At 43.0% G+C, this 27856-nt stretch overlaps 2 protein-coding genes across 9 annotated transcripts in view; one reads left to right on the top strand and one right to left on the bottom strand.

The window, feature by feature from the left end:
- The window catches only part of hdac7a (histone deacetylase 7a), a 74452-nt gene extending 58816 nt beyond the window's left edge, over positions 1-15636 (top strand). For 5 of the 7 annotated variants that reach the window (XM_042299485.1, XM_042299490.1, XM_042299486.1 and 2 more), the window contains 18 exons: positions 1188-1289; positions 1462-1633; positions 1977-2179; positions 2374-2574; positions 2889-3099; positions 3356-3489; positions 3625-3745; positions 5020-5069; positions 5855-5962; positions 6086-6141; positions 6575-6662; positions 7401-7520; positions 7750-7847; positions 10837-10955; positions 11619-11752; positions 11970-12051; positions 14012-14150; positions 14290-15636. In XM_042299485.1, the coding sequence (XP_042155419.1) occupies positions 1188-1289; positions 1462-1633; positions 1977-2179; positions 2374-2574; positions 2889-3099; positions 3356-3489; positions 3625-3745; positions 5020-5069; positions 5855-5962; positions 6086-6141; positions 6575-6662; positions 7401-7520; positions 7750-7847; positions 10837-10955; positions 11619-11752; positions 11970-12051; positions 14012-14150; positions 14290-14332 (2181 nt within the window). In that variant the 3' untranslated portion in view covers positions 14333-15636. The remainder of the gene's footprint in view (positions 1-1187; positions 1290-1461; positions 1634-1976; positions 2180-2373; positions 2575-2888; positions 3100-3355; positions 3490-3624; positions 3746-5019; positions 5070-5854; positions 5963-6085; positions 6142-6574; positions 6663-7400; positions 7521-7749; positions 7848-10836; positions 10956-11618; positions 11753-11969; positions 12052-14011; positions 14151-14289) is intronic. The other 2 variants (XM_042299487.1, XM_042299488.1) reach the window with 1 other exon arrangement.
- Positions 15637-18726: 3090 nt separating this feature from the next.
- Positions 18727-26486, bottom strand: twist3 (twist-related protein 2). 2 transcript variants are annotated; one of them, XM_024375833.2, is made up of 4 exons: positions 26337-26486; positions 23884-23978; positions 21679-23811; positions 18727-19726 (listed from the first exon to the last, which is right to left on the bottom strand). In XM_024375833.2, the coding sequence occupies exon 3, from the start codon at positions 22415-22417 to the stop codon at positions 21836-21838; it is 582 nt and encodes a 193-aa protein (XP_024231601.1). In that variant the 5' UTR covers positions 22418-23811; positions 23884-23978; positions 26337-26486; the 3' UTR covers positions 18727-19726; positions 21679-21835. The 2 variants fall into 2 exon arrangements, with proteins under 2 accessions (XP_024231601.1, XP_024231603.1); XM_024375835.2 differs by lacking the exon at positions 23884-23978 and having other exon boundaries at positions 26337-26477.
- Between the last annotated feature and the right edge of the window lie 1370 nt (positions 26487-27856).

The raw sequence follows: 27856 nt of genomic DNA, 5'->3' as shown, positions 1-27856 counted from the left end.
ATCAAACCCTCTCCACCTTGTTGAACACAACACCAGGTCACCTAATCAAACCCTCTCCACCTAGTTGAACACAACACCAGATCCGGTCACCCAATCAAACCCTCTCCACCTTGTTGAACACAACACCAGATCACCTAATCAAACCCTCTCCACCTAGTTGAACACAACACCAGGTCACCTAATCAAACCCTCTCCATCTAGTTGAACACAACACCAGGTCACCTAATCAAACTCTCTCCACCTAGTTGAACACAACACCAGATCACCTAATCAAACCCTTTCCACCTAGTTGAACACAACACCAGGTCACCTAATCAAACCCTCTCCACCTAGTTGAACACAACACCAGGTCACCTAATCAAACTCTCTCCACCTAGTTGAACACAACACTAGATCACCTAATCAAACCCTCTCCACCTAGTTGAACACAACACCAGGTCACCTAATCAAACTCTCTCCACCTAGTTGAACACAACACCAGGTCACCTAATCAAACCCTCTCCACCTAGTTGAACACAACACCAGGTCACCTAATCAAACTCTCTCCACCTTGTTGAACACAACACCAGATCACCTAATCAAACTCTCTCCACCTAGTTGAACACAACACCAGATCTGGTCACCTAATCAAACCCTCTCCACCTAGTTGAACACAACACCAGATCTGGTCACCTAATCAAACCCTCTCCACCTTGTTGAACACAAGACCAGATCTGGTCACCTAATCAAACTCTCTCCATCTAGTTGAACACAACACCAGATCACCTAATCAAACCCTCTCCACCTAGTTGAACACAACACCAGATCTGGTCACCTAATCAAACCCTCTCCACCTAGTTGAACACAACACCAGATCTGGTCACCTAATCAAACTCTCTCCACCTAGTTGAACACAACACCAGATCACCTAATCAAACCCTCTCCACTTCGTCGTCTAGCCTTGGCTTATCAGAATAAGCAGGCTGTCCCACATGCATTTTGTATGATGCTCTCACTTGTGTATACACTTAAACACTACACAAACACACACACTCTCACACACACTCACTATCTATTCACTAACATAAAATCACTTAATCACGTACATGTATAGTACACACAACACCTGCACCTGCGGAGGTACCTATATCAGGTTTGAGAGTACACAGTCAAGGCAATATAGTTGAATTCATGTTGTATCCCCTCAGGCCCAGAGACTGCTGCTCCAGGATGGGTCTCTAGCCCACTTCACCATCCAGAGTTCCTCAGTCCTACCCACCATCACCCTGGGCCTGCCAGCCAATGCCAGGGTAAGCATATCACACAACCTGAAGAAAAGTATGTAGACCTGTAGATGTTATGGAGGTTATGAATTCAATGCTTTTCATTATTATAATGAGATTGCAAAAAATAACAACACTAAGATTCTTCTTTGATAGCAACTAGTTAACTTTTCGCCACATTCTATGTGTATGTGTGCAGAGTGATGGAGACTTGTCCCCTCTGAAGGTGGGTCGGGTGCCTATGGTGACGGGAGGCCAGTCTGTCTACCTTCCCCTGGGGACGGAGGAGCAGAGTGGGTCGCTGTCCCCTCACTTCCAGCCTGTCCTCATCCTGGAGCCCTCCGGACTGGTGCACGCCCCAATGCTCGCTGGTGAGACACCACAGCATTCAAATACAATTCTGGCTTGTAATAAGTTTGACGTCCAATAAACATTGCCTTTGTATATGGTAGTGAAAATTCCTTTCACATGTAACTTGACTTTGACATAGAACAGGAGAAGTCCTTGCCAGGAATGTGTTACTTAAAAGTCTGAAACAATACTGAATTGCTAAACTGGATTCTGTCGGCATCAGGACTTTTCTTCAGCCTCCCGTGAAAGAGCTATGAAGAAAATGTTTATGCTGCTGTCATAGGTATTGTGATACTGCCACCTTGTGGCCTTGACAAACAGTCAGACTTATAGCCACACTCTGCCTGTCTCCCCTGGTCTCAGTTCCAGGCCTGGGCCCTGTTCCTCTGCAGTTTTCCCCCCAGACGGATCATCTGGCCCCGGAAGGGGGCCCTCACAAGCCTCTGAGCCGGACTCGCTCAGAGCCCCTGCCCCAGAGCCCCAGATCCCTTCACCCCCATCTGCTGCAGCAGCACCACAACAGCCAACTATTGGAGAGACTTAAACAGCAGACACATCTGGGAAAGGTGAGTGACTAACACACCCTCACAAATCTGTCTTTGCTCACATATACTCTCATGCTCACTCACTCTGTTGTAATGGATTCTTTTTGTACAATCCAAGGGGTGCTTCATCTGCCAGCAGCTGTCTTTTTTTGGCAGAAATACCTTGATAGAATTTAGTGAATAAAGCTAAATGGATCATTATTTGTGTGTTCAAGCTGATGTCTAAGACCAGTGAGAAGCCTCGTCTCAAACAGATCCCCTCAGAGGACATGGACTCTGAGGAGGTGGGGCCAGCACCCAGCGATATCTATCAGGGCAGAGCAAGGGCGGAGTCACTGAGGGAGGCGGAGCTCGTGTCTGCGGCAGACAGCCAGGGAGGACAGATCAACCTGCAACACACACTGATACTCAACCAGGTAAGATACAGACACAGAGGATGGTAGAGGAACACTAGAACATGTCTCCTTCAACTTCCAGCAGAGAGCAGCAAAGGGTTTTATATTTTGTTCGTGCAGGTTTGGCATACTCTTATTTATATAGATTTCTGTGGGTTGAAAATCACAACAATCTCCCTCGCTCTATCTCCCTTCCTCTATCTCCCTTCCTCTATCTCCCTTCCTCTATCTCCCTTCCTCTATCTCCCTCCCTCTATCTCCCTTCCTCTATCTCCCTTCCTCTATCTCCCTTCCTCTATCTCCCTCTCTCTATCTCCCTCGCTCTATCTCCCTAGTCGTTGCTATGGGAGAAACAGAAACAGCTGCAGCAGCTGCGTCGCCAGACAGCCCACATGGAGACACTGGCGGTACCCATTATGCTTGGCGGTGCCCACCGCCCCCTCTCCCGTACCCAGTCCTCGCCAGCCTCCACATCCCTCACGTTGCCAGACAAACCCCTACCCCTGCCCACCCCAGAACCACAGAGCAAACCACGCTTCACCACCGGTAAGAAGTGAACCACACACACAGGCACACTGCCACCACGAGGACCTACCTAGGTGGAGGTTATTATCCCTACTGTGGCCGTGTTTCAATCTGAGGCCTGGTCAGGGATTCTCTGATAAGTTGATATTATTTAATTGCATTTTTTAAATGAACTTTCTCATTGTGGTTAGATCTGTCTTAAAGCTGTTGATTTGGAGGAAATGGGTAGTAATCACTGGAAATAGTCTCGTTAATGTCTGTCTGTGTTTGGTTGCAGGTCTGGTTTATGACTCTCAGATGCTGAAGCACCAGTGCACATGTGGTGACAACAGCAGCCACCCAGAGCATGCTGGGAGGATCCAGAGTATCTGGTCACGTCTCCAGGAGAGAGGTCTCAGGGGCCAGTGTGAGGTACAAACATCACCATTGTCATTACACACGTATTACACATACATCCATATCACTGATTACAAGTTACTAGAAGACACCATAGCTGTCTCCACCTGGTCCCTTATCTGTTGCTCTGTCTGGTCTGTGTTCCAACAGACTATCCGAGGTAGGAAGGCCACTCTGGAGGAGCTGCAGTCGGTCCATTCAGAGCGTCATGTCCTTCTATATGGCACCAACCCTCTCAACCGCCTCAAACTGGACAACCGCAAGCTGTCCGGTACGTCCTCACTACAGATGTTATGATGTACTGGTCTACTGCATCAGGCCTTGTGCCAGAAGCCTTTAGGTCAGTGGTTGCCAACGCTGGTTTTGAGTACCCCTAACAGTACACATTTTTGTTGTAGCCCGAGACAAACATGCCTGATTCAACTCATTGTGGGCCCAAAGATTAGTTGACAAGTTGAATCAGGTGTGCTTGTCGGGGGCTACAATAATAATGTGTGCTGTTAGGAGTACTCGAGGACCGGAGTTGGGAACCACTGCTTTACGTAACTGGTAACAGTTTGGCAACAGCACTGTAAAGTAAAGCTACTTACTCTGGTGTCCCTAGTAACTCTGGTGTCCCTAGTAACTCTGGTGTCTCTAACTCTGGTGTCCCTAGTAACTCTGGTGTCCCTAGTAACTCTGGTGTCCCTAGTAACTCTGGTGTCCCTAGTAACTCTGGTGTCTCTAGTAACTCTGGTGTCCCTAGTAACTCTGGTGTCTCTAACTCTGGTGTCTCTAACTCTGGTGTCCCTAGTAACTCTGGTGTGTCTGGTGTCCCTAGTAACTCTGGTGTCCCTAGTAACTCTGGTGTCCCTAGTAACTCTGGTGTCCCTAGTAACTCTGGTGTCCCTAGTAACTCTGGTGTCTCTAGTAACTAGTCTGGTGTCCCTAGTAACTCTGGTGTCCCTAGTAACTCTGGTGTCCCTAGTAACTCTGGTGTCCCTAGTAACTCTGGTGTCCCTAGTAACTCTGGTGTCCCTAGTAACTCTGGTGTCCCTAGTAACTCTGGTGTCCCTAGTAACTCTGGTGTCTCTACTCTGGTGTAACTCTGGTGTGTCTGGTGTCCTAGTAACTCTGGTGTCCCTGGTGTCCCTAGTAACTAGTAACTCTGGTGTCCCTAGTAACTCTGGTGTCTCTAGTAACTCTGGTGTCCCTAGTAACTCTGGTGTCCCTAGTAACTCTGGTGTCTCTAGTAACTCTGGTGTCCCTAGTAACTCTGGTGTCCCTAGTAACTCTGGTGTCTCTAGTAACTCTGGTGTCCCTAGTAACTCTGGTGTCTCTAGTAACTAGGGATTTGCCTTTGGTTAAAGTTACAGTATTGATAGCACTTTGGAATCCGTTATGTTTAGTAGTCCACTCAGTCATGTATTTAAGTTGTCACTACAGTGATGGTACACAAACGTACAGTAATGTCTGCTACTCATTTCTAATGTAAAATTGTTTGAAAAGGAGCTGTTAACATTGATTGTTTGGTTAATAAAACTTCTCTGCGTTTTTCTCCCTCAGGCATTCTCTCTCAAAGGATGTTTGTGATGCTGCCATGTGGAGGAGTAGGGGTACGTGAGAGGCCCAACACACACACATTTTCCCCTAGCTCTCTCTCACTCACAACACGCACAACATTTCTCGATTTCAGTTGGCAATTCTTCCCTCCAAGTCCTTGACAACGGTTATATGATACAGTCCATTCAGATTGATTAGAGTGATGGTAGTTGTTGCTGTTGTTTCCAGGAGAGGGCCATGAGAAGACGAGGCGGTGGAAATGAAAGAGGAAAACATGAGTGCGTTGGGACATGTCAATAAATTGCCTGACGATCTCCATCGGACCATGACAATTCAAACTAATAGAAACAATATGCGCATGACGAGGGATTAAAGACATGCCTTCAATTTCATTGTCTGAGCCAGACGGCTAGAAATGCGAGTTTGTGAACAAACAGAAAAAATGGATAGATAAAATGGAGTGGACAGGAGAATGTTTAAGTCCCTGAGGGAATGCCAACCCCTCAGGTCTGTATATACAACACCATGTATGCATGGTCCTCTGTTGCCTGCATAGCAAATCTCTATGGCACAGAGTGTGTCTGTGTAAATATATCACACAGCTATGTTATAGTCCGGTAAATGATTGAGGTGAGGTCTGTTTGCCTCCAAAACCAGTGTGCCTGTAGTACTATTAGTTGGTGTTGTTTAAACCATGGACAGAAAAACACTTCACCTGATGCACTGGAACTCCCTATAGCATGCTAGCAGATTCTAAACGCATGCTTATGACCGGTTCCATCCAGCTTGACTGCTGTCCTGTCACTCACCCTCATGTTGTTTTGTTTTTGATTGGCAGGTGGATAATGACACAATCTGGAACGAGTCTCATACATCCACGGCGTCGCGCATGGCTGCAGGCAGCGTCACAGAGCTGGCCTTCAGAGTGGCCAAAGGAGAACTCAAGGTAAGACACCGATCTGTACTCCACTCCTCATCCAATCACGCTCTGGTCTGCCTCACCAACTGCCTTAGGCCACTTGACAAAGAATGCTGAATGATAATGTTTTGTTTGACTGTTTCTCTCCAGAATGGCTTTGCAGTGGTGAGACCCCCAGGCCACCATGCTGACCCCTCCAACCCAATGTGAGTCTGTTTCATATTCTCATATCTACTGTGTGTGTGTTGATTTTCGTGTATACTATACTCCTTGTGGTGGTGCGTGCCCAGGCTAACCACAGCGGGCTCTGCTGAGCTTTGCAGTGTCAGCAGCCTGTCTGACGATGGATATTTATGGCCTGATAGTGAAGCTGGGAAGGAGAAGAACAGAGAAGATTTATGCCTCTTCTCTACTCTCCTCCGATTAGTGTGCTGAGTTGGCTCCTAGGAATTCCACCATTTTCTCTCTTATCCTAACCACTATCATCTTGTAGTGATAATGTATGTTTCTCTGCCCTCCACCCTCTCTCTCTCTCTCTGTCTCTCTCTCTGCCTCTCTCTCTCTGCCTTTCTGCCTCTCTGCCTCTCTTTCTCTGCCTCTCTCTCTCTCTCTCTCTCTCTCTCTCTCTCTCTGCTACAGGGGTTTCTGCTATTTCAACTCAGTGGCCATTGCAGCCAAACAGCTGCAGCAGAAACTGAGTGCCAACAAGATCCTCATCGTTGACTGGGTAAGGGACTACAGTTGGAGTGGTTGTAACATTGACAGTAGCAGCGCTATTTGTGTTGCTGGTGTCCTCGTCTCAGTTGACTTAGTACTATTTTGACAATAACTACTAGTACTGACCTTCATGATGTACTGTATGTATAAACACATTAATTATGTACAGGTAACTGCCAAAATAAAGGAAACACCAACAGTGTCTTAATAGTGCGTTGGGCCACCACGAGCCTCCAGCACAGCATCAATGCGCATTGGCATAGATTCTGCAAGTGTCTGGAACTCTATTGGAGGGAGGCGACACCATTCTTCCATGAGAAATTCCATCATTTGGTGTTTTGTTGATGGTGGTGGAAAACACTCAGGCGCCGCTCCAGAATCCCTTTAAACCCCCTATGCTCCTTTGAGATCTCTTCTAGCCATGGTAGCCAACATAATGAACAACTGGGCATTTTTATACATAACCCTAAGCATTATGGGATGTTTTATTTGCTTAATTAACTCAGGAATTACACCTGTGTGGAAGCACTGCTTTTAATATACTTTGTATCCCTCATTTACTTGTGTTTCCTTTATTCTGGCAGTATGTGTACATGTATGTAAACACAGGTACAGTATACACATGAGTTCTGTCTCACATTAGTTACTGGTTACTATTGATTAGGCCTAGGATATGACATAACACGAGACAGCAGTTATTGGTTTTAATGTTACCAAATGTTCTCTTCCATCTCTGTCCTGCGGTTAGGATGTTCACCATGGTAATGGGACCCAGGAAGTGTTTTACAATGATCCCAGTGTGCTGTATATCTCACTGCATCGCTATGACGATGGCAACTTCTTCCCTGGCAGCGGCGGGCCGGCTGAGGTAATTGACATCATTGGTTCAGCTCTACACGGTGAATTCTGCTAGTAGGCTCAGACAACGTCAAGAGAAACTCAAAGAGCTAGCTAGGTTCCAAAGTTACAGTGGAGAGATGTCTGTCGAGATTATACTACATGTGCTGTGCCTCTAGCACCTCTATGTTACTCTTATTGACTGTATCCTCCTCTCCTTGAGAATGATTTGTCTCAGTAGGTCTCTGTCTGTGTTATAGGTGGGATCTGGTGCTGGAGAGGGCTTCAATGTTAATGTGGCCTGGACTGGAGGTCTGGACCCCCCTATGAGTGATGCTGAGTACATCACTGCTTTTAGGTAAGACCGCTCTGACCAAGGTTATTATAGTAAACTGAAACTAAAACAAAAACGAATCATGAAAAAGGTCAACTGAAATAAAATAATGAACTAACAGAAAATACCAAAACTATACTGAAACTGTTATCTTTGACTGACTCCAAAACTAACCAAAATAAAAACCATAATGAATTATGTTCAGTTTTTGTCTGGAAAGTTTGGGCAAAAATATAATGGAGTATTCAATGGGGTTTCTAGCTTTTTTGTAATGGGGTTTTCAAGCAATGTCACATTGAGATTCACTTTTGCTGCAGTGGGCTAAATCAGGAAAGGAATAAATAATTGGTAGTCTTAAACAAATCTACTTAGAAATAAAAGTATAGACCTAAAAAAAACAAGACACTTGACCATGTCAGATATAGAGTTGAAATGTATAACATTTTGAGTTTGCATCCCAATATTACACTTTATATAAATCACAGAATATAAATATATCGAAACTGTTTGACATAGAAACACTGGATTGTTGTCATGTTTTTATTATGAAATTATGAAAATTATGAACAACATTCCACCCATAGGGTCAAAGACGGCGCTTTTGGTCATTGACTGCAGGAAAGGGCTACTCAGTGAGATGACGTTGCCACGGTGAGCGCCGCAAGCTATTGGTCGCGTTCCCACGTTCAGACCTTGCATGAATCAACCATGTCATCGACTGTGCAGTCGGGCACCAGATTGCAATAACATGTTGGTTGTGTTCCTTTACTCAGACGTTGTTGACGCATGCCAGATCTTACAACAGATAGATAGATATTATACGTATCAGTTAACCACATCATATGCTATAGCAGTCTGGTGCCTGACTGTACATTCGGTGACATGCACACAACTGTTGGTTGATGCATGCAGCATCTAAGCGGGGGAATGCGACCTTGATGTGATTAGCTAAGAGGTAAAATACCTATCCAGGTATTGTGAGATCTGGCAGGCGTCAGCAACGTCTGAGTAGAGAAACGTGCCCATTGAGATAAGTGCGATGCAAGACTGCTCTCACACAGTCACACAGAGTACCTGCGCATGTGCACGGGTGCGCTTCACTCTGCTACAACATGGTAACTTCAGGACCAAAACAGCAGAGAAGTTTAGCCTCACATTTCAACACTCCTGGTTGTTGAGGAAATTGACCCACTACTACTGTTTACTTGGTGCGTCTTTGTCATCTCGCTGACGCTACATTTAAACCTAATGTAACTTGACCTGACCCATCACGTTGTTTTACTGCTCCCCAGTGGCAAGAAGTGACATCACCAAAAAAATCAAAAATAAACAACACGTTGGAAGCTATACGGACACGCATGTTGCCCAAATCAATGACGTGTGTCTCACAGTTGAAAGTCGGGTGGAGACGAATGGTTAGTTGAGTCAGATGTCCTGATAATATCCCCTTAGCAGCCAGTGTTCCCAGCTAGCTAGTTTATGATGCAGCATGACTCTAGTTAAAAGGTGTAAAATGAAGTGATGTTTATTTCGACGGGTGAGGGAGAAACATCTTGGACACCATCTGGATGTCACTGTGACATGCCACATGTCTCTGGCGGTAGGGAGCTAACCTGGCCATTTTGTTCCATCCCACTTGATTTTATTTTGATTAGGATAGCAGCCAACACGAGAAATAAATTGTAATATTGGTAGTAACCATCTGGGTGTCACCGTGATTCAGTCTACTGCTCACTGGGGAGAGTTTGCTCTACAATTCGGCAAAACAACATGGGGCACAGTGTCCTTCACTCCAGTTTACCGAGCACTGCTGTCAATATACTGTAAATTGAATGACACACTTCTGAATCCCAGTCATTTGAAGTGCATGTGTATGGTCCCAATTTTTAACATTTTAAGAAGATTTTTTGTAAGATTAAATTGTCTCCAGGTTTGGTTGTTGTTGTATTAAACAGACATTTCACTGACATTTCCTCCATGGCACTTAATTGCCACCGGTGGGAAGTTGAAAGTTCTAATGAAGTCTCTATATGTTTGTTTGGTCTGCTGTCTGGTGGCAACCATAGGAAACTGAAGCAACCACACAGTAAGAGGGTCCACACTGCAGGCAGACAACCAAGTGGGTGGGCCCCACCGTTAAGCCAGCGTAACAAAATGAGAATGACAACATAGTACTGGAAAAGTTTCAACAAAAGTTTTTCACTTCAACGTAATAAGTAACAAACCAGAGTATTCCTAATATACCTTACTTTTCCACACAATAATGCACCATCCTTGGAAATAATAATTATAACTCTGTTTTTGTTATCTGAAAATACATATTTTGTTGCCACACGTCTGTCCCACACAGATTTAGAATGCGCAACAAATTTGTTGGTGAAATATTGTCAGTCGGTTTCTCTAAACTCCAGGGGTAGGGAATGCTGCCATCTACCACATACCTCTACACCCCTCCCCACCTCCCTGTCTCCTCTCTCATTCCTGTTCTCCTCTCTCCTTCCCTCTATCTGATTGATCTTTAATGAGCCCTCTCCCTCTCTCTCTTGTTCTCCCTGTAGTCTGTCTATAGCTGGGCTCACAGGGGAGTATGGAAGGTTTTATTGGTCTACAGGGGAGGCGGGGTTAGTTAGTGTGGTGGGGAGTGGGGGGGTCTGGGCTGGAGGAATCCAAATGCAGGATAATGAACCCAAATGGATCCCAGATGGCAGGCTGTCAGTGACGTGAGGAGAGTGACAAGCTCCAAATGGGAACCAGACGCGCCTATGGCGGCTTTGAACTCGGGCGGCAGCGGAGATGCCTGCGTTAGCTTCCTTGCTAGCTGGCGGCTCCGCTCTGCACTGTGCTGGTTGACTCTCTGACAGAGAGGGGTGATGGACACCAGCCCAGAAAACAACAGGAGGCCCACTCCCTAGCAGCTCAACCCCAACCATGCTCTCCTCACTGTCTGAAACAGCCAGGCAGGGCTGTTAGTGGACTAAATGACATAGATGTTGTTTAATGTTTCTCCCTGCAGGACGGTGGTGATGCCCATAGCTCAGGAGTTCTCCCCTGACGTGGTCCTGGTCTCCTCAGGGTTCGATGCAGCAGAGGGACACCCTGCACCTCTAGGGGGTTACAAGGTCACCTCCAAATGTAAGCAAGGTTTTCCTCAGTACACTTTAGACCCCGAGCTAGCCTATAAAGTGCTTTTAGATCTTTGCTAGTTAGTTCTTGATAAATGGAAGGTAAGACATTTATAAGCATTGACCTGGTACACAATATAAAATGGCATGATAAAAAAATTAAGTTGGAGGGACAATACAGATGTTGGATCTTAATGTAATCACCCTGTTGCAGGATAACTTTTCTGCAATTTAGGAACTGTTCAACTTGTAGTGTATTTGATGTTTAAAAAGGCTCCTAAAGTTTGTACTTTCCACTTTGAAATTTCAGACTTGATTTCCCCTCACGAAAAATGGATCAACTCCTACAAAAATCCACATAATCATTTACATTTCCTGTTGCTGCAGGATTATTTTCCTGCTGTTGCAAACTGTCTCAAATTAAGATCCTACATCTGTAGTTGTATTTTTGTTAGTGTTGTAAGTGTGTGTCTTTAGGGATTTACTGTATGTTAATCTGCGCTGTAAATGTCGTAAAGATTGATACATGCCCTGCAGTATATTCCCATGTTGTCAATCTAGAAAAGGGGTTGAAATGCCGTATTGAACATGATTTAGGCTACATGCAAAGTTCCCGTGCTTAGTTGGCCACCACATCCCATATTAACTGTGTTGATGTGGATGCGTCCGTCAGGTTTTGGGTTTCTTACCCGGCAGCTGATGGGTCTGGCTGGAGGCCGGGTGATAATGGCTCTGGAGGGAGGTCACGACCTCACGGCCATCTGTGACGCCTCTGAGGCCTGCGTCAGCGCTCTGCTGGGTATTGAGGTGAGACTGGTTTAAGGTGCATTAAAGCAGTTTATAAACTACTTTAAAACCCCTTCCTAAATCATGTTAAGTATACCACACAGGTTTATGTGATGTGTATTCCCTCATAAGGAATATTCAATGATATGAGTAAGAGGAAATCTAGGGAGGGCTGTTAAGGTGAATGTTGTTGATGAGTGGTCTGATACCTTCCTGTCTCACTGTGTTGTCCATACAGGAGCCTCTGTCAGAGGAGGTGCTGCTGCAGAAGCCCAATGCTAACAGTGTTCGCTCGCTACTGAGAGTCATACAGATACATGGTAGGTAAACAGTCATTCAACTCCTCATGTCTCAAATAAAGGACACCCGTGTCCCCCTTTTCCCTCTCTGTTTCTCTCTCTATTGTATTTTTGTACAGTGTGGCAAAAAAGTATTTAGTCAGCCACCAATTGTGCAAGTTCTCCCACTTAAAAAGACGAGAGAGGCCTGTAATTTTCATCATAGGTACACGTCAACTATGACAGACAAAATGAGAAAAAAAATCCAGAAAATCACATTGTAGGATTTTTATTGAATTTATTTGCAAATTATGGTGTAAAATAAGTATTTGGTCACCTACAAACAAGCAAGATTTGTGGCTCTCACAGACCTGTAACTTCTTCTTTAAGAGGATCCTCTGTCCTCCACTCGTTACCTGTATTAATGGCACCTGTTTGAACTTGTTATCAGTATAAAAGACACCTGTCCACAACCTCAAACAGTCACACTCCAAACTCCACCATGGCCAAGACCAAAGAGCTGTCAAAGGACACCAGAAACAAAATTGTAGACCTGCACCAGGCTGGGAAGACTGAATCTGCAATAGGTAAGCAGCTTGGTTTGAAGAAATCAACTGTGGGAGCAATTATTAGGAAATGGAAGACATATAAGACCACTGATAATCTCCCTCGATCTGGGGCTCCACGCAAGTTCTCACCCCTTGGGGTCAAAATGATCACAAGAACGGTGAGCAAAAATCCCAGAACCACACGGGGGGACCTAGTGAATGACCTGCAGAGAGCTGGGACCAAAGTAACAAAGCCTACCATCAGTAACACACTACGCCGCCAGGGACTCAAATCCTGCAGTGCCAGACGTGTCCCCCTGCTTAAGCCAGTACATGTCCAGGCCCGTCTGAAGTTTGCTAGAGAGCATTTGGATGATCCAGAAGAAGATTGGGAGAATGTCATATGGTCAGATGAAACCAAAATATAACTTTTTGGTAAAAACTCAACTCGTCGTGTTTGGAGGACAAAGAATGCTGAGTTGCATCCAAAGATCACCATACCTACTGTGAAGCATGGGGGTGGAAACATCATGCTTTGGGGTTGTTTTTCTGCAAACGGACCAGGATGACTGATCCGTGTAAAGGAAAGAATGAATGGGGCCATGTATCGTGATATTTTGAGTGAAAACCTCCTTCCATCAGCAAGGGCATTGAAGATGAAACGTGGCTGGGTCTTTCAGCATGACTATGATCCCAAACACACCGCCCGGCCAACGAAGGAGTAGCTTCGTAAGAAGCGTTTCAAGGTCCTGGAGTGGCCTAGCCAGTCTCCAGATCTCAAGCCCATAGAAAATCTTTGGAGGGAGTTGAAAGTCTGTGTTGCCCAGCAACAGCCCCAAAACATCACTGCTCTAGAGGAGATCTGCATGGAGGAATGGGCCAAAATACCAGCAACAGTGTGTGAAAACCTTGTGAAGACTTACAGAAAACGTTTGACCTCTGTCATTGCCAACAAAGGGTATATAACAAAGTATTGAGAAAGTTTTGTTTTTGACCAAATACTTATTTCGCACCATAATTTGCAAATAAATTCATAAAAAATCCTACAATGTGATTTTCTGGATTTTTTTTCCTCATTTTGTCTGTCATAGTTGAAGTGTACCTATGATGAAAATTACAGGCCTCTCTCATCTTTTTAAATAGGAGAACTTGCACAATTGGTGGCTGACTAAACACTTTTTTGCCCCACTGTATATCCCTTTATTCTTGTCTGATCCTAATTATTGTAAAATGCAGAGACTTCCTGAGTACACACAATGATTTAATACAGTAGGCTACAAAGCTATTAATGATATTGATCTTTCACCATATGGACCCATGTGGTAGGAGGGACTAGCATTTATGTCAGTTGGACATCCAGACCTTCTGACTGCAGCCGAAGTGCCCACAGCTCTCATCCAAGTGTTTGTGCTTACTGGCTTTGGTTTAGGCAAATAAAGTTACCTGTTTTTCAGGTCAGTATTGGCAGTCCCTGAAGCTGTTCAGTAGCTCTGTGGGACTGTCCTACCTGGGTGCTCAGAGGAGAGACTGTGAGGAGACTGATGCTGTCAATGCTCTGGCCTCTCTGTCTGTGGGGGTCCTGACCAGCAGGAGGTATGACTTGACCACCAGTACCCAACACTCATAAATACTCCCCACAATGTTCACAATGAAGGGCAGACTCCTCTGTACAGTATGTTACAAATGTGATACGTTATGTTTTTCCTAACCATCATCTCTGTGTTTCCCCCAGCCACCCAGACGAGCCTATGGAGCAAGATGAGGACTCCATGTAGAAGATGCTGACCTTTAACCTCACAGATCTCTCCTTCAGGACATCCCAATAGCCTCGGAGATCCTTCCCTGTCACACGACGAGGGGGAGGAGTGTAGATTGTGGATCTCTGCCTTAACCAGTGAGGCCCTAAAATCACACAGTGCCTCAAAGACCACCGTCCATTCTCCTCAGACTATATGCAGCGCACCTTAACACAGTGAAAAATGAACTCAACACAGTGGAACTCATGTAGCCTTCTGACACCACACCAAAGCCCTGTCAGTGTATATGTGAGATAAAAGATATTCTCATACAACTGATTATTAAACTAACTCTGTCCATGGTCAGCAATACAGAATCATTTATATTGTGTGTATTCAGAAGGATACCAGCCCGGTGCCGTGATATTGACCACTTTTTGGCCTTTTAAAAACTTTTTGGTATTTTAAAGTACAGACATAATAGGTCTTACTGAGGCACTTACAGTAAAGCAATACTAGCACCAGGTCTGTGGGTGTCTCTTGTTGTGTCCGTGAGCAGAGCAGACACCAGTCAGTGGCTCTGAGGATGGCCCTGGAGAGAGAGAGAGACCGAGACCGGCCAGCACCTGGCAACTGCTGAATGGCTCGGTCAATCCTTGATGTCATTAATAGTCAGTTTAACCACTAAAGAAGAAAATGAAGATGTGGTTTTATCTGTTTTTGCACTGTGCATTCCGTAATGTGAACCGTTGAAAATTCCAAACGTCGAGGGGGGTGTGTGGGGGGGGCTCTAGATTATTTAATTACCTGTTCAACTTTGAGGATTGGAAGATATTTTTCTCCTCTGAAATCCACTCACATTCTAAGAAGACTCATGCATGTATACACAAATTAGTATTTCTAAGTGCATTTGCAAAAACTTCCTGTTTGCCCTGATTGTATTCTGATATTCCACTGCTGTTCTTAGACATGTCTTTATACATTGTTCACATGGACACATGTCTTTATACATTGTTCACATGGACACATGTCTTTATACATTGTTCACATGGACACATGTCTTTATACATTGTTCACATGGACACATGTCTTTATACATTGTTCACATGGACACATGTCTTTATACATCGTTTGCATAGACACATGTCTTTATACATTGTTCACATGGACACATGTCTTTATATATTGTTCACATGGACACATGTCTTTATACATTGTTCACATGGACACATGTCTTTATACATCGTTCACATGGACACATGTCTTTATACATCCTTTGCATAGACACATGTCTTTATACATCCTTTGCATAGACACACACACACACACACACACAGTCAGAAATGCATTTCACATGGACACATGTCTTTATGTCTTACTGACATGATAGTTTGCATAGACACATGAAATAAATAATCCTTTATCTTATGACACTGAACACACACACACACAGTCAGAAATGCATTTCATTCGCACACGATTTCCCTTTATGTCTTACTGACATGACGAGGACCAAACTGAAATAAATAAACCAATTTATCTTATGAAGAGCTGAAGACCTACCACTGTTTGGGAGGAAATACAAAATGTATGTTCATTCCTACGGTAGTTACCATTGAGGGCTATTAGTAGTTTTATTATGCTAGTCAAATGCTCTAATGCACTTAATGGACATCTCCCAAAGAAATCTGTCTTAAATATGTCTGCAGTGTGGCCGTGTTACTGTAGTTGGACCAGTGAGGTTACTGTGTTAAGTTGATGTTTGTTTTTTCAGGACCACCATTTTGACCTGTAGACATGCCTATTTTATTGTGTACATTCATTTCACAGTTCAGTTGCCTTGTTATTATCCACAAGCAGTTATATCAAGTAGAGCTCAATACGGTTGGTTATATCAAGTAGAGCTCAATACGGTTGGTTATATCAAGTAGAGCTCAATACGGTTGGTTGTATCAAGTAGAGCTCAATATGGTTGGTTATATCAAGTAGAGCTCAATACGGTTGGTTATATCAAGTAGAGCTCAATACGGTTGGTTATATCAAGTAGAGCTCAATACGGTTGGTTATATCAAGTAGAGCTCAATACGGTTGGTTATATCAAGTAGAGCTCAATACGGTTGGTTATATCAAGTAGAGCTCAATACGGTTGGTTATATCAAGTAGAGCTCAATACGGTTGATTATATCAAGTAGAGCTCAATACGGTTGATTATATCAAGTAGAGCCCAATACGGTTGGTTATATCAAGTAGAGCTCAATACGGTTGGTTATATCAAGTAGAGCTCAATACGGTTGGTTATATCAAGTAGAGCTCAATACGGTTGGTTATATCAAGTAGAGCTCAATACGGTTGGTTATATCAAGTAGAGCCCAATACGGTTGGTTATATCAAGTAGAGCTCAATACGGTTGGCTATATCAAGTAGAGCTCAATACGGTTGGTTTGGTGTGTTATTCCATGTGAAAACCTTCTTTATGGACCATCCAACATACTATTACTCTTAGCACTATGGAGATGTAGCTTTATGATGGTGTATACTTCTCCTATAGACCTTGTGGAGAGAGTCCATTTCCACTCGAATGTATGATACAGTACTTGACATCATGCTGATTATTAATTTTCAGATGTACTGTACCTATACACATCCACGCTAAGCCTGCTCCAAACTGAAACTAGTTTGTGAGAATTCCTCAAGCCTATTTTGTGTGTTCATGAAATGACTTCCAATGTAGATAGTTTTTGTTGTGAGTTGAAATGTTTTCCACATTCCACTTTTCACAGTTCCAGTTTCTACATTCATTCTAGATGTTATGTAGTTTGTCTTAATGGGCATTTCATCTAGATTGCGCTCATTGTTGGAAGCTATTCGGTGAATGAAAAGAAACTGTCCACCATCAAATTCAGAAGACATATTTATGAAATGTGTTTTCACAAGATTCACAATATTATTTTGTATATGACCCCATACCTCTGGAGTGTGGCTGAATGTTTAAATGTATCATATGCTCTCTATTACTGCGTATTATTGTGTTTTCCATATTGAAGAAGTCATGTTCTTTTTTTATACAAAATCGAAGAGAGTGAGAGAGAGAGAGAGAGAGAGTGAGAGAGAGCATCCACTTCTGTCTAAAACAATATTTACAAGGCACCTTTTGAAAGGAACATGCTCTCTGTGCTGGTGCTCCGACTGGTGATACACATCAAGGTTGTCTTAACTAGACATTCTTCTCTAACCTCAGCTGCATCCTCACCCCTAGTTGGCATTGAGAGAGAGAGAATGGTAACCATGCTAACAAGTCTTTTAGCCCTTTCCTCTTATACTCTGTACCAACCACTGTGGATAGCTATGTGTGTCTAGGAGACCATGTATGTGCAAGAAGGTCATAACTATTGCCAGTTTTCATTGTTCATTATTCATTATTCTTTGTATTAGCTATATGTTTTGTTTTCAAGACTCTGGGCAATGTTTGCCCATAAGGTCGCCTCAAAGACTTGTATAAAATGAAATAGAATCAGCCACCATCATTCAAACGCTCTTAGAACTGACAGTGACTGTGTTGTCTGTCTCTTAGAACTGACAGTGACTGTGTTGTCTGTCTCTTAGAACTGACAGTGACTGTGTTGTCTGTCTCTTAGAACTGACAGTGACTGTGTTGTCTGTCTCTTAGAACTGACAGTGACTGTGTTGTGACTGTCTCGTAGAACTGACAGTGACTGTGTTGTGACTGTCTCTTAGAACTGACAGTGACTGTGTTGTGACTGTCTCGTAGAACTGACAGTGACTGTGTTGTGACTGTCTCGTAGAACTGACAGTGACTGTGTTGTGACTGTCTCGTAGAACTGACAGTGACTGTGTTGTGACTGTCTCGTAGAACTGACAGTGACTGTGTTGTGACTGTCTCGTAGAACTGACAGTGACTGTGTTGTGACTGTCTCGTAGAACTGACAGTGACTGTGTTGTGACTGTCTCGTAGAACTGACAGTGACTGTGTTGTGACTGTCTCGTAGAACTGACAGTGACTGTGTTGTGACTGTCTCGTAGAACTGACAGTGACTGTGTTGTGACTGTCTCGTAGAACTGACAGTGACTGTGTTGTGACTGTCTCGTAGTGCACCAGTGGGTATCTGTTGTCTATGAAGGGTTTAACTCTGTTAGAGTTAAAGTGTGTTGAATACTGTACATTAGCTCTCCTGTAAAGTTTTCCAGGGGTCTATGGGTCACACTCATTTTGTCTTAGTTGCCAGTGGGCCACTCCTCACCATTTCTTTTTATGTTGTCCTTTTTATGATCGACTTCTTGTCCTTTTTATGATCTACTTGCTAAAGTCACTGTAAATAGATACTCAAGACCAAAATGCATCACACATGTGCCTTGAATCATGTATTGGTCGCCTTCACTAACAAGTTTAGAATAACAAAAAATGACATTGAATCTTTTTTCATACTTTCACACTTTTATTTGACCTTGTTTGTTTCCTCCATATTTCCTATGTGTGTATAGAAAGAATGTCTATTTTGTACGGATTTTCTCTTAATTAAAATTGAAAATGTTGTGTGTGCACATGTGTAGGTGTGACATGTTTGATATACAGTGTACACTCTCATGGTCCATTAATGCATGTATCCACATGTGCTTCTGTGGTTGGGTATATCACAAGATTTCTTTCCAACCAATAAATATTTTAGAGGCCTTATTTCCCCCCAAAAGAACAACAGCTTTATGTGCAATTATACCTTAGTCTGCCAGAGCAGACTTCTTAACGATGCGTATGTTCTAGAGCACTAATTAAGGCTGACAGGGTAACTCGTAGATAGATCCCAGGTTATTTCACACACAAACACAAAGAAGGATAATAGTCCAAGTATTTCAGATGTATTTGGTGTTTAGAAATGCCATTGTGTCATCGTCCATCTCCAAATATAGAAGGCTGATGGTGGACCATGCTGGTGTCGTCGCAGTACAGGGTTAAAGGTGAGACCGGTTATAAGATGAGACACACGTTTTATTATATGGACAAGAAAATCACAAGGCATGTTTTATCCACATATCTACAATGGTAATACAAATACATTCTTTACAGCAACTGATTCCCTTTTAATCAAGAATGTTCTATTGTTTGTGACTACATGCATTTACACTAGAAAAGGAACATTCACATGACTTACATTTGTACAAAACTGTTTCTAAGTCAAAGTTGCAATTTCCAGGTCATAAAATGCTATAGTTGTCTGTCTTCCAGGCCTGCTAGTAGCTCAAAATTGTTGCCCTGACGATTCGGTGTGCGCTCGAGGAAGCCGAGTCTCTACAGTACCTCTCCAGAGTGAGGGCAGGGCTGAGATCTGTGATTTAGTTGGTCCAGAGGTGTAAGTACAAACCAGTAATCAAAGGGATTGCAGACCAACGTGAAGGCTTCTCAATCGCCTTGGTCCTATGCTGGGGAGACACAAGATAGAAACATTCTGTAAGTGCTCAAACATAATGCTAAATATGCTATTTCCTTTTGCTTTAAAGAAAAACACATTATTATTTCATGATGCCTAATAAAATCTCTGCACTTTAACAGTTAAACTGGTAATGGGCATAACTCCCTTCAGTATTAAAATGTTTACGTCCATTTTCCCTGGAGGTCAGGGCTGTGTGTTTTGTTGACCATGTCCTTGTAAAATGTGGTATTTTGATTAAATGCAACTGGATAATATCAATAAACATGCATATAAAGGCAATAGTAAACGCAATAAATATAAGTATAAACGTCCAATCGAAAGCCAGAGTGTGGCAATAAGTTCAGCAACAAGAACAAAGCAGGCTAAAACACCAATGTATATTTGATCTCCATGAAAGACAGGGATAAACATTGATGCCTCCCTGACAGAATACAAATCTGTATTCATGTGGCACACACACACACACACACACACACACATATTCCAAAGCAACCCCATAGAATAGCAGGGAGAACATGAGAAAGGTTAAGAAGACATTAGCTGGAGAATACTACAGGACACTAATGACAAAGGAGCAAATCATGTCTTCCTTCAGAATCAGCTTGCAGACACAACGGCCATCCCAGCAAACACAAACACTGAGAATGCATCACTCATATCTAACCGCCTGTTCCTCCTATATTCATTTCACCTGGTATTTAAGAAAGGGTCAAAGGGCATTTCACTTTCATTCGCCTCAAACACAATTTCTAGAGGACAGTGTTTGAGAATGTCACAGCGAATAACATGTCAATGTGTGCTAGGTTGTATGAACACACTGTGCTGACTGTAGTATGAACAAGACATCCCTCAGAAGCGTGGTAACGGTACCTCTTGTGAAGTGGGTAAAGCAGTGGTTTCAAATGGCAAACGTGTGGCCACTGGTGAAGGGAGGCACAGCCACTGATGAAGTGTCTGATAGCCATCTTTACCATGGAGATGTGGAGCTGGAAGAATCAATGGCACCTCTTTCATTTAACTGGTTTGTGGAAGTGCAGTAGACAGCCATCACTTCTCCTTTGATGGCTAACTGCTGCATGGTTTCTCAAAACCAGGTTATTTTTTTCAGCCTCGTCAAGATCTATCTCATTTTCGTCCAAAAGGAAAGAATTTCAAAGGACGGTTTTACTACCAAAATAATAAAAAAAGGACTTGGTTTGGGTGTAGGAAAGTGAAACTTGTAATGTTACTTTTTTTCACAATCATTTGGCTTCAAAGGCCGATTAATATTATTATTATTATCTAAAATGATGAGACTAGGTACAATGAGTTATGGCTGGCTGGGTAAAACTCTTTCTTTCTCTCTCTCTCTGGAGGAATTAATACTTATATGCCTTTCACATAAATATACAAATATATATATTTTAAAAAAAGATCAAGTTTATTACGAAGTTGTAAATGATTATTTTTATGATTTCTTGTCCAAATACAATTAGTATATGTATAGAAACTAGAATACAAGTAAGATTGTGTATGGTGGGATTTGTTCAAAGGCTATTTCTTACTAAATGTATGAAATAACAGAACAATGGCCTCCTATTATGTCCATACTCATAATGATAATCATGGGCTACATTTAGCTACCATCGTATAGCAATTTTCAGGACAAACTGATCTTGTAGAATAGTTACAGTATACCTTGTATGTAAAAACAGATTTGTGGGGACCTAAGATGTGCTGTTCTATGATCCTCCCTTGTGATTTACTTACTTGGCTTAGTTATTAGGTTTCATTCTGGCAAATGTCCAGCATTGCATTTGATACTATATTAAAACACCAGGTTCATCTCTGATCACCTTCAGCAGATCTGTTGAATTACTACTTCTTTGCATGAAATATAAAACAGTGACATTTTGTTTTGGAAAGATACTGTTGAGTATGAATGGTTTGTATCGTGCATACCTGGTGTAGAGTGGTGGAGGAGTTAGATGGTGTGAGGATAAGGGTCAGAGAGCAGGGGTCAGAGGTCATGGGAGATTTGGTCCGGAGGGCGCAGCTGTGGGAGGGCGAGGGGGCAGGAGGGGAGGGCGAGAGGGTGTTAGAGAGGTAAGTGGGAGGGCTAGTGGGTAGCGGACATGGACCAGGCCCCCTCCATCCTCCACACTGAGAATGCATAGCTGAGTCTCTCGTGGGCTAGGTAGTTACAGCTGGCCAGCTTGGCGTCCATCTCATCACTCTGCAGGACTTGGTAGAGGAAGTCAATGTAGCGTGAGGCCAGCTTCAGGATCTGAATCTTGCTCAGCTTGTCTGACGGCAGCGTGGGGATGATCTTACGAAGCGAGGCAAAGGCATCATTCAGGGACTGCGTCCGTTGGCGCTCCCGTACATTGGCGACCACCCGCTGGTGCTGAGGGTCCTCCAGGGGCTGGCCTGGGATGGGGAGAGGAGACAGGGAGGGCTGGGGACTCTTCTTAGGCCTCTTGGGTCCTGATGGGATCAGACTGGGAGGCCCTCCTGTCGTTGACTTGTTGTCCTCTGTTGGCGATGAAATGTTGTCTTTCCTGGTGACCCTTTTGCGCCCGCCAGCCCCTGGTGTTGCCACCACCACAGGGCATTTGTTTGGAGCACAGTCTGGCTCCTCCTCGCTGGACACCACCCCTCCCTCAGGGTATTCACCACAGCTTGACGGATCCTCTCTCATGGCAGTCTATCTACCTAACCCTGTTTCTACAGCTACACTGTTTCTATCCCACTCCTCTGTTCTCTCATTCAGGGCCTCTAATGGGCTATGCCTCCTTTAGTTTCTCTGTTCTATGGCAAGCCTGTATATAGAAATACCAGAAGTGATCTGCCAGGTCTGCTAGCAATAGAAAGCAAATGGAAAAATAATCAATTCTCAGTATTGGAAATCCATATGTTGCCTACATCTAGACATGACAACAATTTAACAATACAATCTGCTCGCTACATTCAGAACAGCAGTTGCGTCCAGTATCCTAGCTCAATGTAAGACAGCAGCCAACCTGCATCTGGCTTTTTAAAGAAGAAAGAGGATGGAACTTGTAAGTTCCCACCCATCTGTTCCACAGATTGGTCCAGATGGGTTCTAAGGCACAGCCAGGCCAAGCATAACAGGAAGAGAATGCGTTTTGTGATTGGTAAGGGTAAAGGGATGAGGCGGAGACAAAGGCACGTGGGTTGACCAATCAGATGAGGATATTCTGCCGTTCTTTTTCGTATAAGTTGTCCAAGTTTATAGGTTCCAGATTTCTTCCAAAACAAGTAGCTCCCCTCCCCCATACCTCCTTTTCCCTTCTTAAAGTCTCCACAACTCAACACCATCATCAATTCCTTTGGATTTTGAAAGTAGGAACGAGACAATATTCTCCTCACATGATGTACTATAACTCCTCAGGACAGACCTTGTTAGTGTGCCCAGGTTTCTTAGAATAATTAGAGGCTTTGCATGAGGAAGAGGAAAAAACACTCTTTAGTAGTTCTAGAGAGATAGATACTATAGAACTAGGCTGTCATTATCTTAACCTTTCATCCAACTGAATCGTCTGTACAGTTTCATTGCATTCAATTTCACAGTTCCATTGTTTTGTAAGTCAGAAAAAGCCTCAGAGACAGTGTGTTCAGATTCACTTTGTTTTACTGGAGACCTGGCACAGTCTTCTGAGCGGTAGGCTAAAGGGGAAACTGGCATACCAGAGTAGCAGTGAAGTCTAATAGCAAAATTAGCTCAAGTAAAGGAAAGAATGAGAGGTTCTGAATCTAAGGGGTGCCTCTGGAAACATTTGTTTCATCCTCTGTGCCAGAACATGAACATACCCTTCAGTTCCACCACCGTCACTCAGTTCTCAAACATTGCAGACATCCACAACACAAGAACAAAATCTATTGCTTGACTTTTGAGATTCGATTCGAATAGGCCTCAGTCCAAAACAGTTCCATGAATGCCCTCCAATGTAAAAGTGCACTGAATGCATCAGGGACGTTGGGTTGTGTTGCACTAGGGTACAATGTTTATATGTGGAATCACTTGAGTGCATTTAGTATGTGGTGTGGGTTATTCTCTGAAGAAATGTGGACCTGCGGAAAGAGACTTCATGTCAACATACTTACAGTACACAAACAAAATTCACCTACATCTGTTTTACCTACCAAGATTAAGTACGTGCCAAACTTTCTAGATAAAACACATGCCAGACTTCCACTGTCCGGTCCAGATGGGCAGTAAAGTCGGGGGAATCGGTGATCTGTTGATTTAAAATAATTATCTTGGTTTAAGTATAATCAGGAAACTGACCTGAATTAATACCCAACACAGGTCAGCGTATAGGCCTAGTAATACAAGCAACATTACCTTTAAAGCTAGAATCCTTTATCTTTGGACATCAATAATGATATATACCCATTGATTCTTGAAAAATAGAACTTATAAACGTCAACTGTCGTACCCCACCAGTACACCAAATATAAGAATGTTTACAAACAGTGGAGTAAAACAATGAAAATGTAAACAAACACTGTATAGCCTCAAAACATGGTTTTCATTTTGATATCCTGGATGGTCAATCCTATATATACAGTATATATACACTACCGTTCAAACGTTTGGGGTCACTTAGAAATGTTCTTGTTTTTAAAAGAAAAGCTCATTTTTGGTCCTTTAAAATAACATCAAATTGATCAGAAATATAGTGTAGACATTTTTAATGTTGTAAATGACTATTGTAGTTGGAAACGGCTGATTTTCTTATGGAATATCTACATGGGTGTACAGAGGCCCATTATCAGCAACCATCACTCCTGTGTTCCACACGTTGTGTTAAAAACTAATCCAAGTTTATAATTTTTAAAGGCTAATTGATCATTAGAAAACCCTTTTGCAAATATGTTAGGGTCTAGGCAGAGTTGCAAAGAAAAAGCCATATCTCAGACTGGCCAATAAAAAGAAAAGATTAAGATGGGCAAAAGAACACAAGACACTGGACAGAGGAACTCTGCCAAGAAGGCCAGCATCCCAGAGTTGCCTCTTCACCCGTTGACTGGTATTATTTAATGAAGCTGCCAGTTGAGGACTTGTGAGGCGTCTGTTTCTCAGGCTAGACACTCTAATGTACTTGTCCTTCTCAGTTGTGCACCGGGGCCTCCCACTCCTCTTTCTATTCTGGTTAGAACCAGTTTGTGCTGTTCTGTGAAGGGAATAGTACACAGCGTTGTACGAGATCTTCAGTTTCTTGGCAATTTCTCGTATGGAATAGCCTTCTTTTCTCAGAACAAGAAGAGACTGATGAGTTTCAGAAGGATTTTCTTTGTTTCTGGCCATTTTGAGACTGTAATCGAACCCACAAATGCTGATGCTCCAGTCACTCAACTAGTCTAAAGAAGGCCAGTTGTATTGCTTCTTTAATCATAACAACAGTTTTCAGCTGTGCTAACTTAATTGAGAAAGGGTTTCTAGTGATCAATTAGCCTTTAGAATTTTTAGAATTTTGAATTTAAACTTTATTTAACCAGGTAGGCCAGTTGAGAACAAGTTCTCATTTACAACTGCGACCAACTGCGAAAATGATAAACTTGGATTAGCTAGCACAACGTGCAATTGGAACACAGGAGTGATGGTTGCTGATAATGGGCCTCTGTACACCTATGTAGATATTCCCCCCAAAATTTGCAGTTTTCTGCTACAATAGTCATTTACAACATTAACAATGTCTACACTATATTTCTGATCAATTTGATGTTATTTTAAAGGACAAAAAATGTGCTTTTCTTTCAAAAACAAGGACATTTCTAAGTGACCCCAACATTTTTTGAACGGTAGTGTATATATGTGATGGAATGTGTGGACATTATGGACAGTATGTGAATAGAATATATAGTATATTTAAAGAATACGTGGATAGAATAGTATATGTAAAGCAATAGTTGAATAGGATAGACTTGAGTAGAACACAGTATATACGTATGAAATGGGTAGAACAGTATGTAAACATTATTGAAGTGACCAGTGTTCCATTATTAAAGTGACCAGTGTTCCATTATTGAAGTGACCAGTGTTCCATTATTAAAGTGACCAGTGTTCCATGTCTATGTACATACAGTATGGCAGCAGCCGACAAGGTGCAGAGATGAGTAACCATGTGGTTGCCGGCTAGTGACTAAGTTCAGGCCAGGGTACTGGGTGTAGGCCGGCCAGAGATTGCTATTTAACAGTCTGATGGCCTTGAGAAATAAGCTGTTCTTCAGTCTCTCTGTCCCAGCTTTGATGCACCTGTGCTGACCTCGTCTATGAATTTGAGAGTGGATACATTTCTCCAGGCCCATCCAGCTTTTTACCAAAACAGAGGTGGGGTGACCGCTTTGCTATTGTTTCAATGAAAGACTCTAGCTTTAATTGGTACAATGGGGTGCATTGTTAGTGTGTCCTCCTCAGAGTCATCGAGACGCCTGTGACTGATCAAACTATTTATACATTACAATTCCATTGAACACCCTCACCGTAAAAATAAATATCTCAGAGCTAACGGAATAATGGAAAATGGATATCAGGGTTGATATAAACACACATATACACAGCACATTTCCAAAGAGGGGCCAAGCGTACTCACAATACCCTGTGTTGTATGGAAAGCCCCCTGGAGATAGCCGACGTCTGGAAAAGGTAAGAAATCTCTGCCTTCTCCTGTTTGAACTGCACGCTCAAACGAGGACTTAGCCTAAATATTTCCACTGAGAGAGACGGCAGAATGTTATCACATGTGGAGGTTATATACACACCCTCACGCATATGCACAGACATACACACCTACATGCCCTTATACACACAGACACACACACCTACATGCCCTTATACACACAGACATACACACCTACCTGCCCTTATACACACAGACACACACATGCACCACATGAATAGACACACACGCATATACACACAAACATCCCTGTAACACAAACATGACTCCACATTCGGATATAGAGATGTGATGACAGCATATGGGTATACCTGAGACCTTCACTCAATCAGAGAAACAGTAAATCATCTCCAGTTCAGATATAAAACGGAGGGGTGTATAAGAACTGAGACAGGTATCGTCTTCTGACTGGTTCTACCTTGCGTGCCACTATGTCATTGTCTCTGTAACATGGAGGAATGCCTGACAGAAAAAACAAGAAGAACCCAGTCTCAGAGTAGAAAAAGGGAATGAACGAAGGAGAGAGGCAGGGGGAAAAAAGTCTCCCCAAACAGAACCAGATGGAGGGTGTGGGGCGCTCTTTGATCTCCTCTACTCTGCCTGATTGATGTTGCACATTTCATTTCCTCGTCAGGGATGTGACATAATGTTTCGGCCACTATTTTCTCTTTTTTTACTAAGTTTTCTGCAGTGGTAACACACCAAACAATGAAAGGACTGACCATCGAAATAAAAAATGCTGGAAAAAGACAACTTGAATGGCAATATTTCTGAACCCTCCAGTTCTGGTGAATCTACTTGTATAATGAAGCAGTTCACAGCTAAACTGTCATAATAAGACACAGTGAAACTGCTGTGTGTGAGGGACCATGTCTGTTATAGCATGGCTGACATCCCCCGGAATGTTCTATACTTTAGCTATGACCTCAGTCCACATCTATTCTAATTCAACAAGAGAAATGAGCAGTAGTAAAGCAGAGATCTCCAATGGTGTAACCCAAAGCTTTAATGATGACTGCAAACACACTGCTTTAATATCTCATTTCCCGACAGGTTATTTTGGACTCAGAATTGCTATTTAATAGATCTATTATACGGTGGTGAGTGAGTTATGACTCTACACAGGGGTTTTTCAATTATTCTTACAATATTTTGTGTGTGAAACATTGGCAGCCTTGAAGAAAAACTCCATTGCATGTAAAATTCGTATTATTTTCCCACATGCCAGATACTTTGAAATAACACTCAAACCAATCCCAAAGAATGGAAGCTAACATAGTGATGAATTGCACAAATTCCAACAGGGATACTTTCCCCTCCCTCCTGTCACACAGCCACCCTTCACCCCACTGCCCAAAGCTGTGGGACACCCCCACATCTGGCCTCCATTTCCTCCAGTGAAGAGACACTTCCTGTGGGCAGGGTTTGAGGGA

Source organism: Oncorhynchus tshawytscha, linkage group LG16 (assembly GCF_018296145.1).
Source record: "Oncorhynchus tshawytscha isolate Ot180627B linkage group LG16, Otsh_v2.0, whole genome shotgun sequence".
Lineage (NCBI taxonomy): Eukaryota > Metazoa > Chordata > Actinopteri > Salmoniformes > Salmonidae > Oncorhynchus > Oncorhynchus tshawytscha.
The sequence above is the reverse complement of the archived record's forward strand: the minus strand, read 5'-3'. Positions and strand labels throughout refer to the sequence as shown.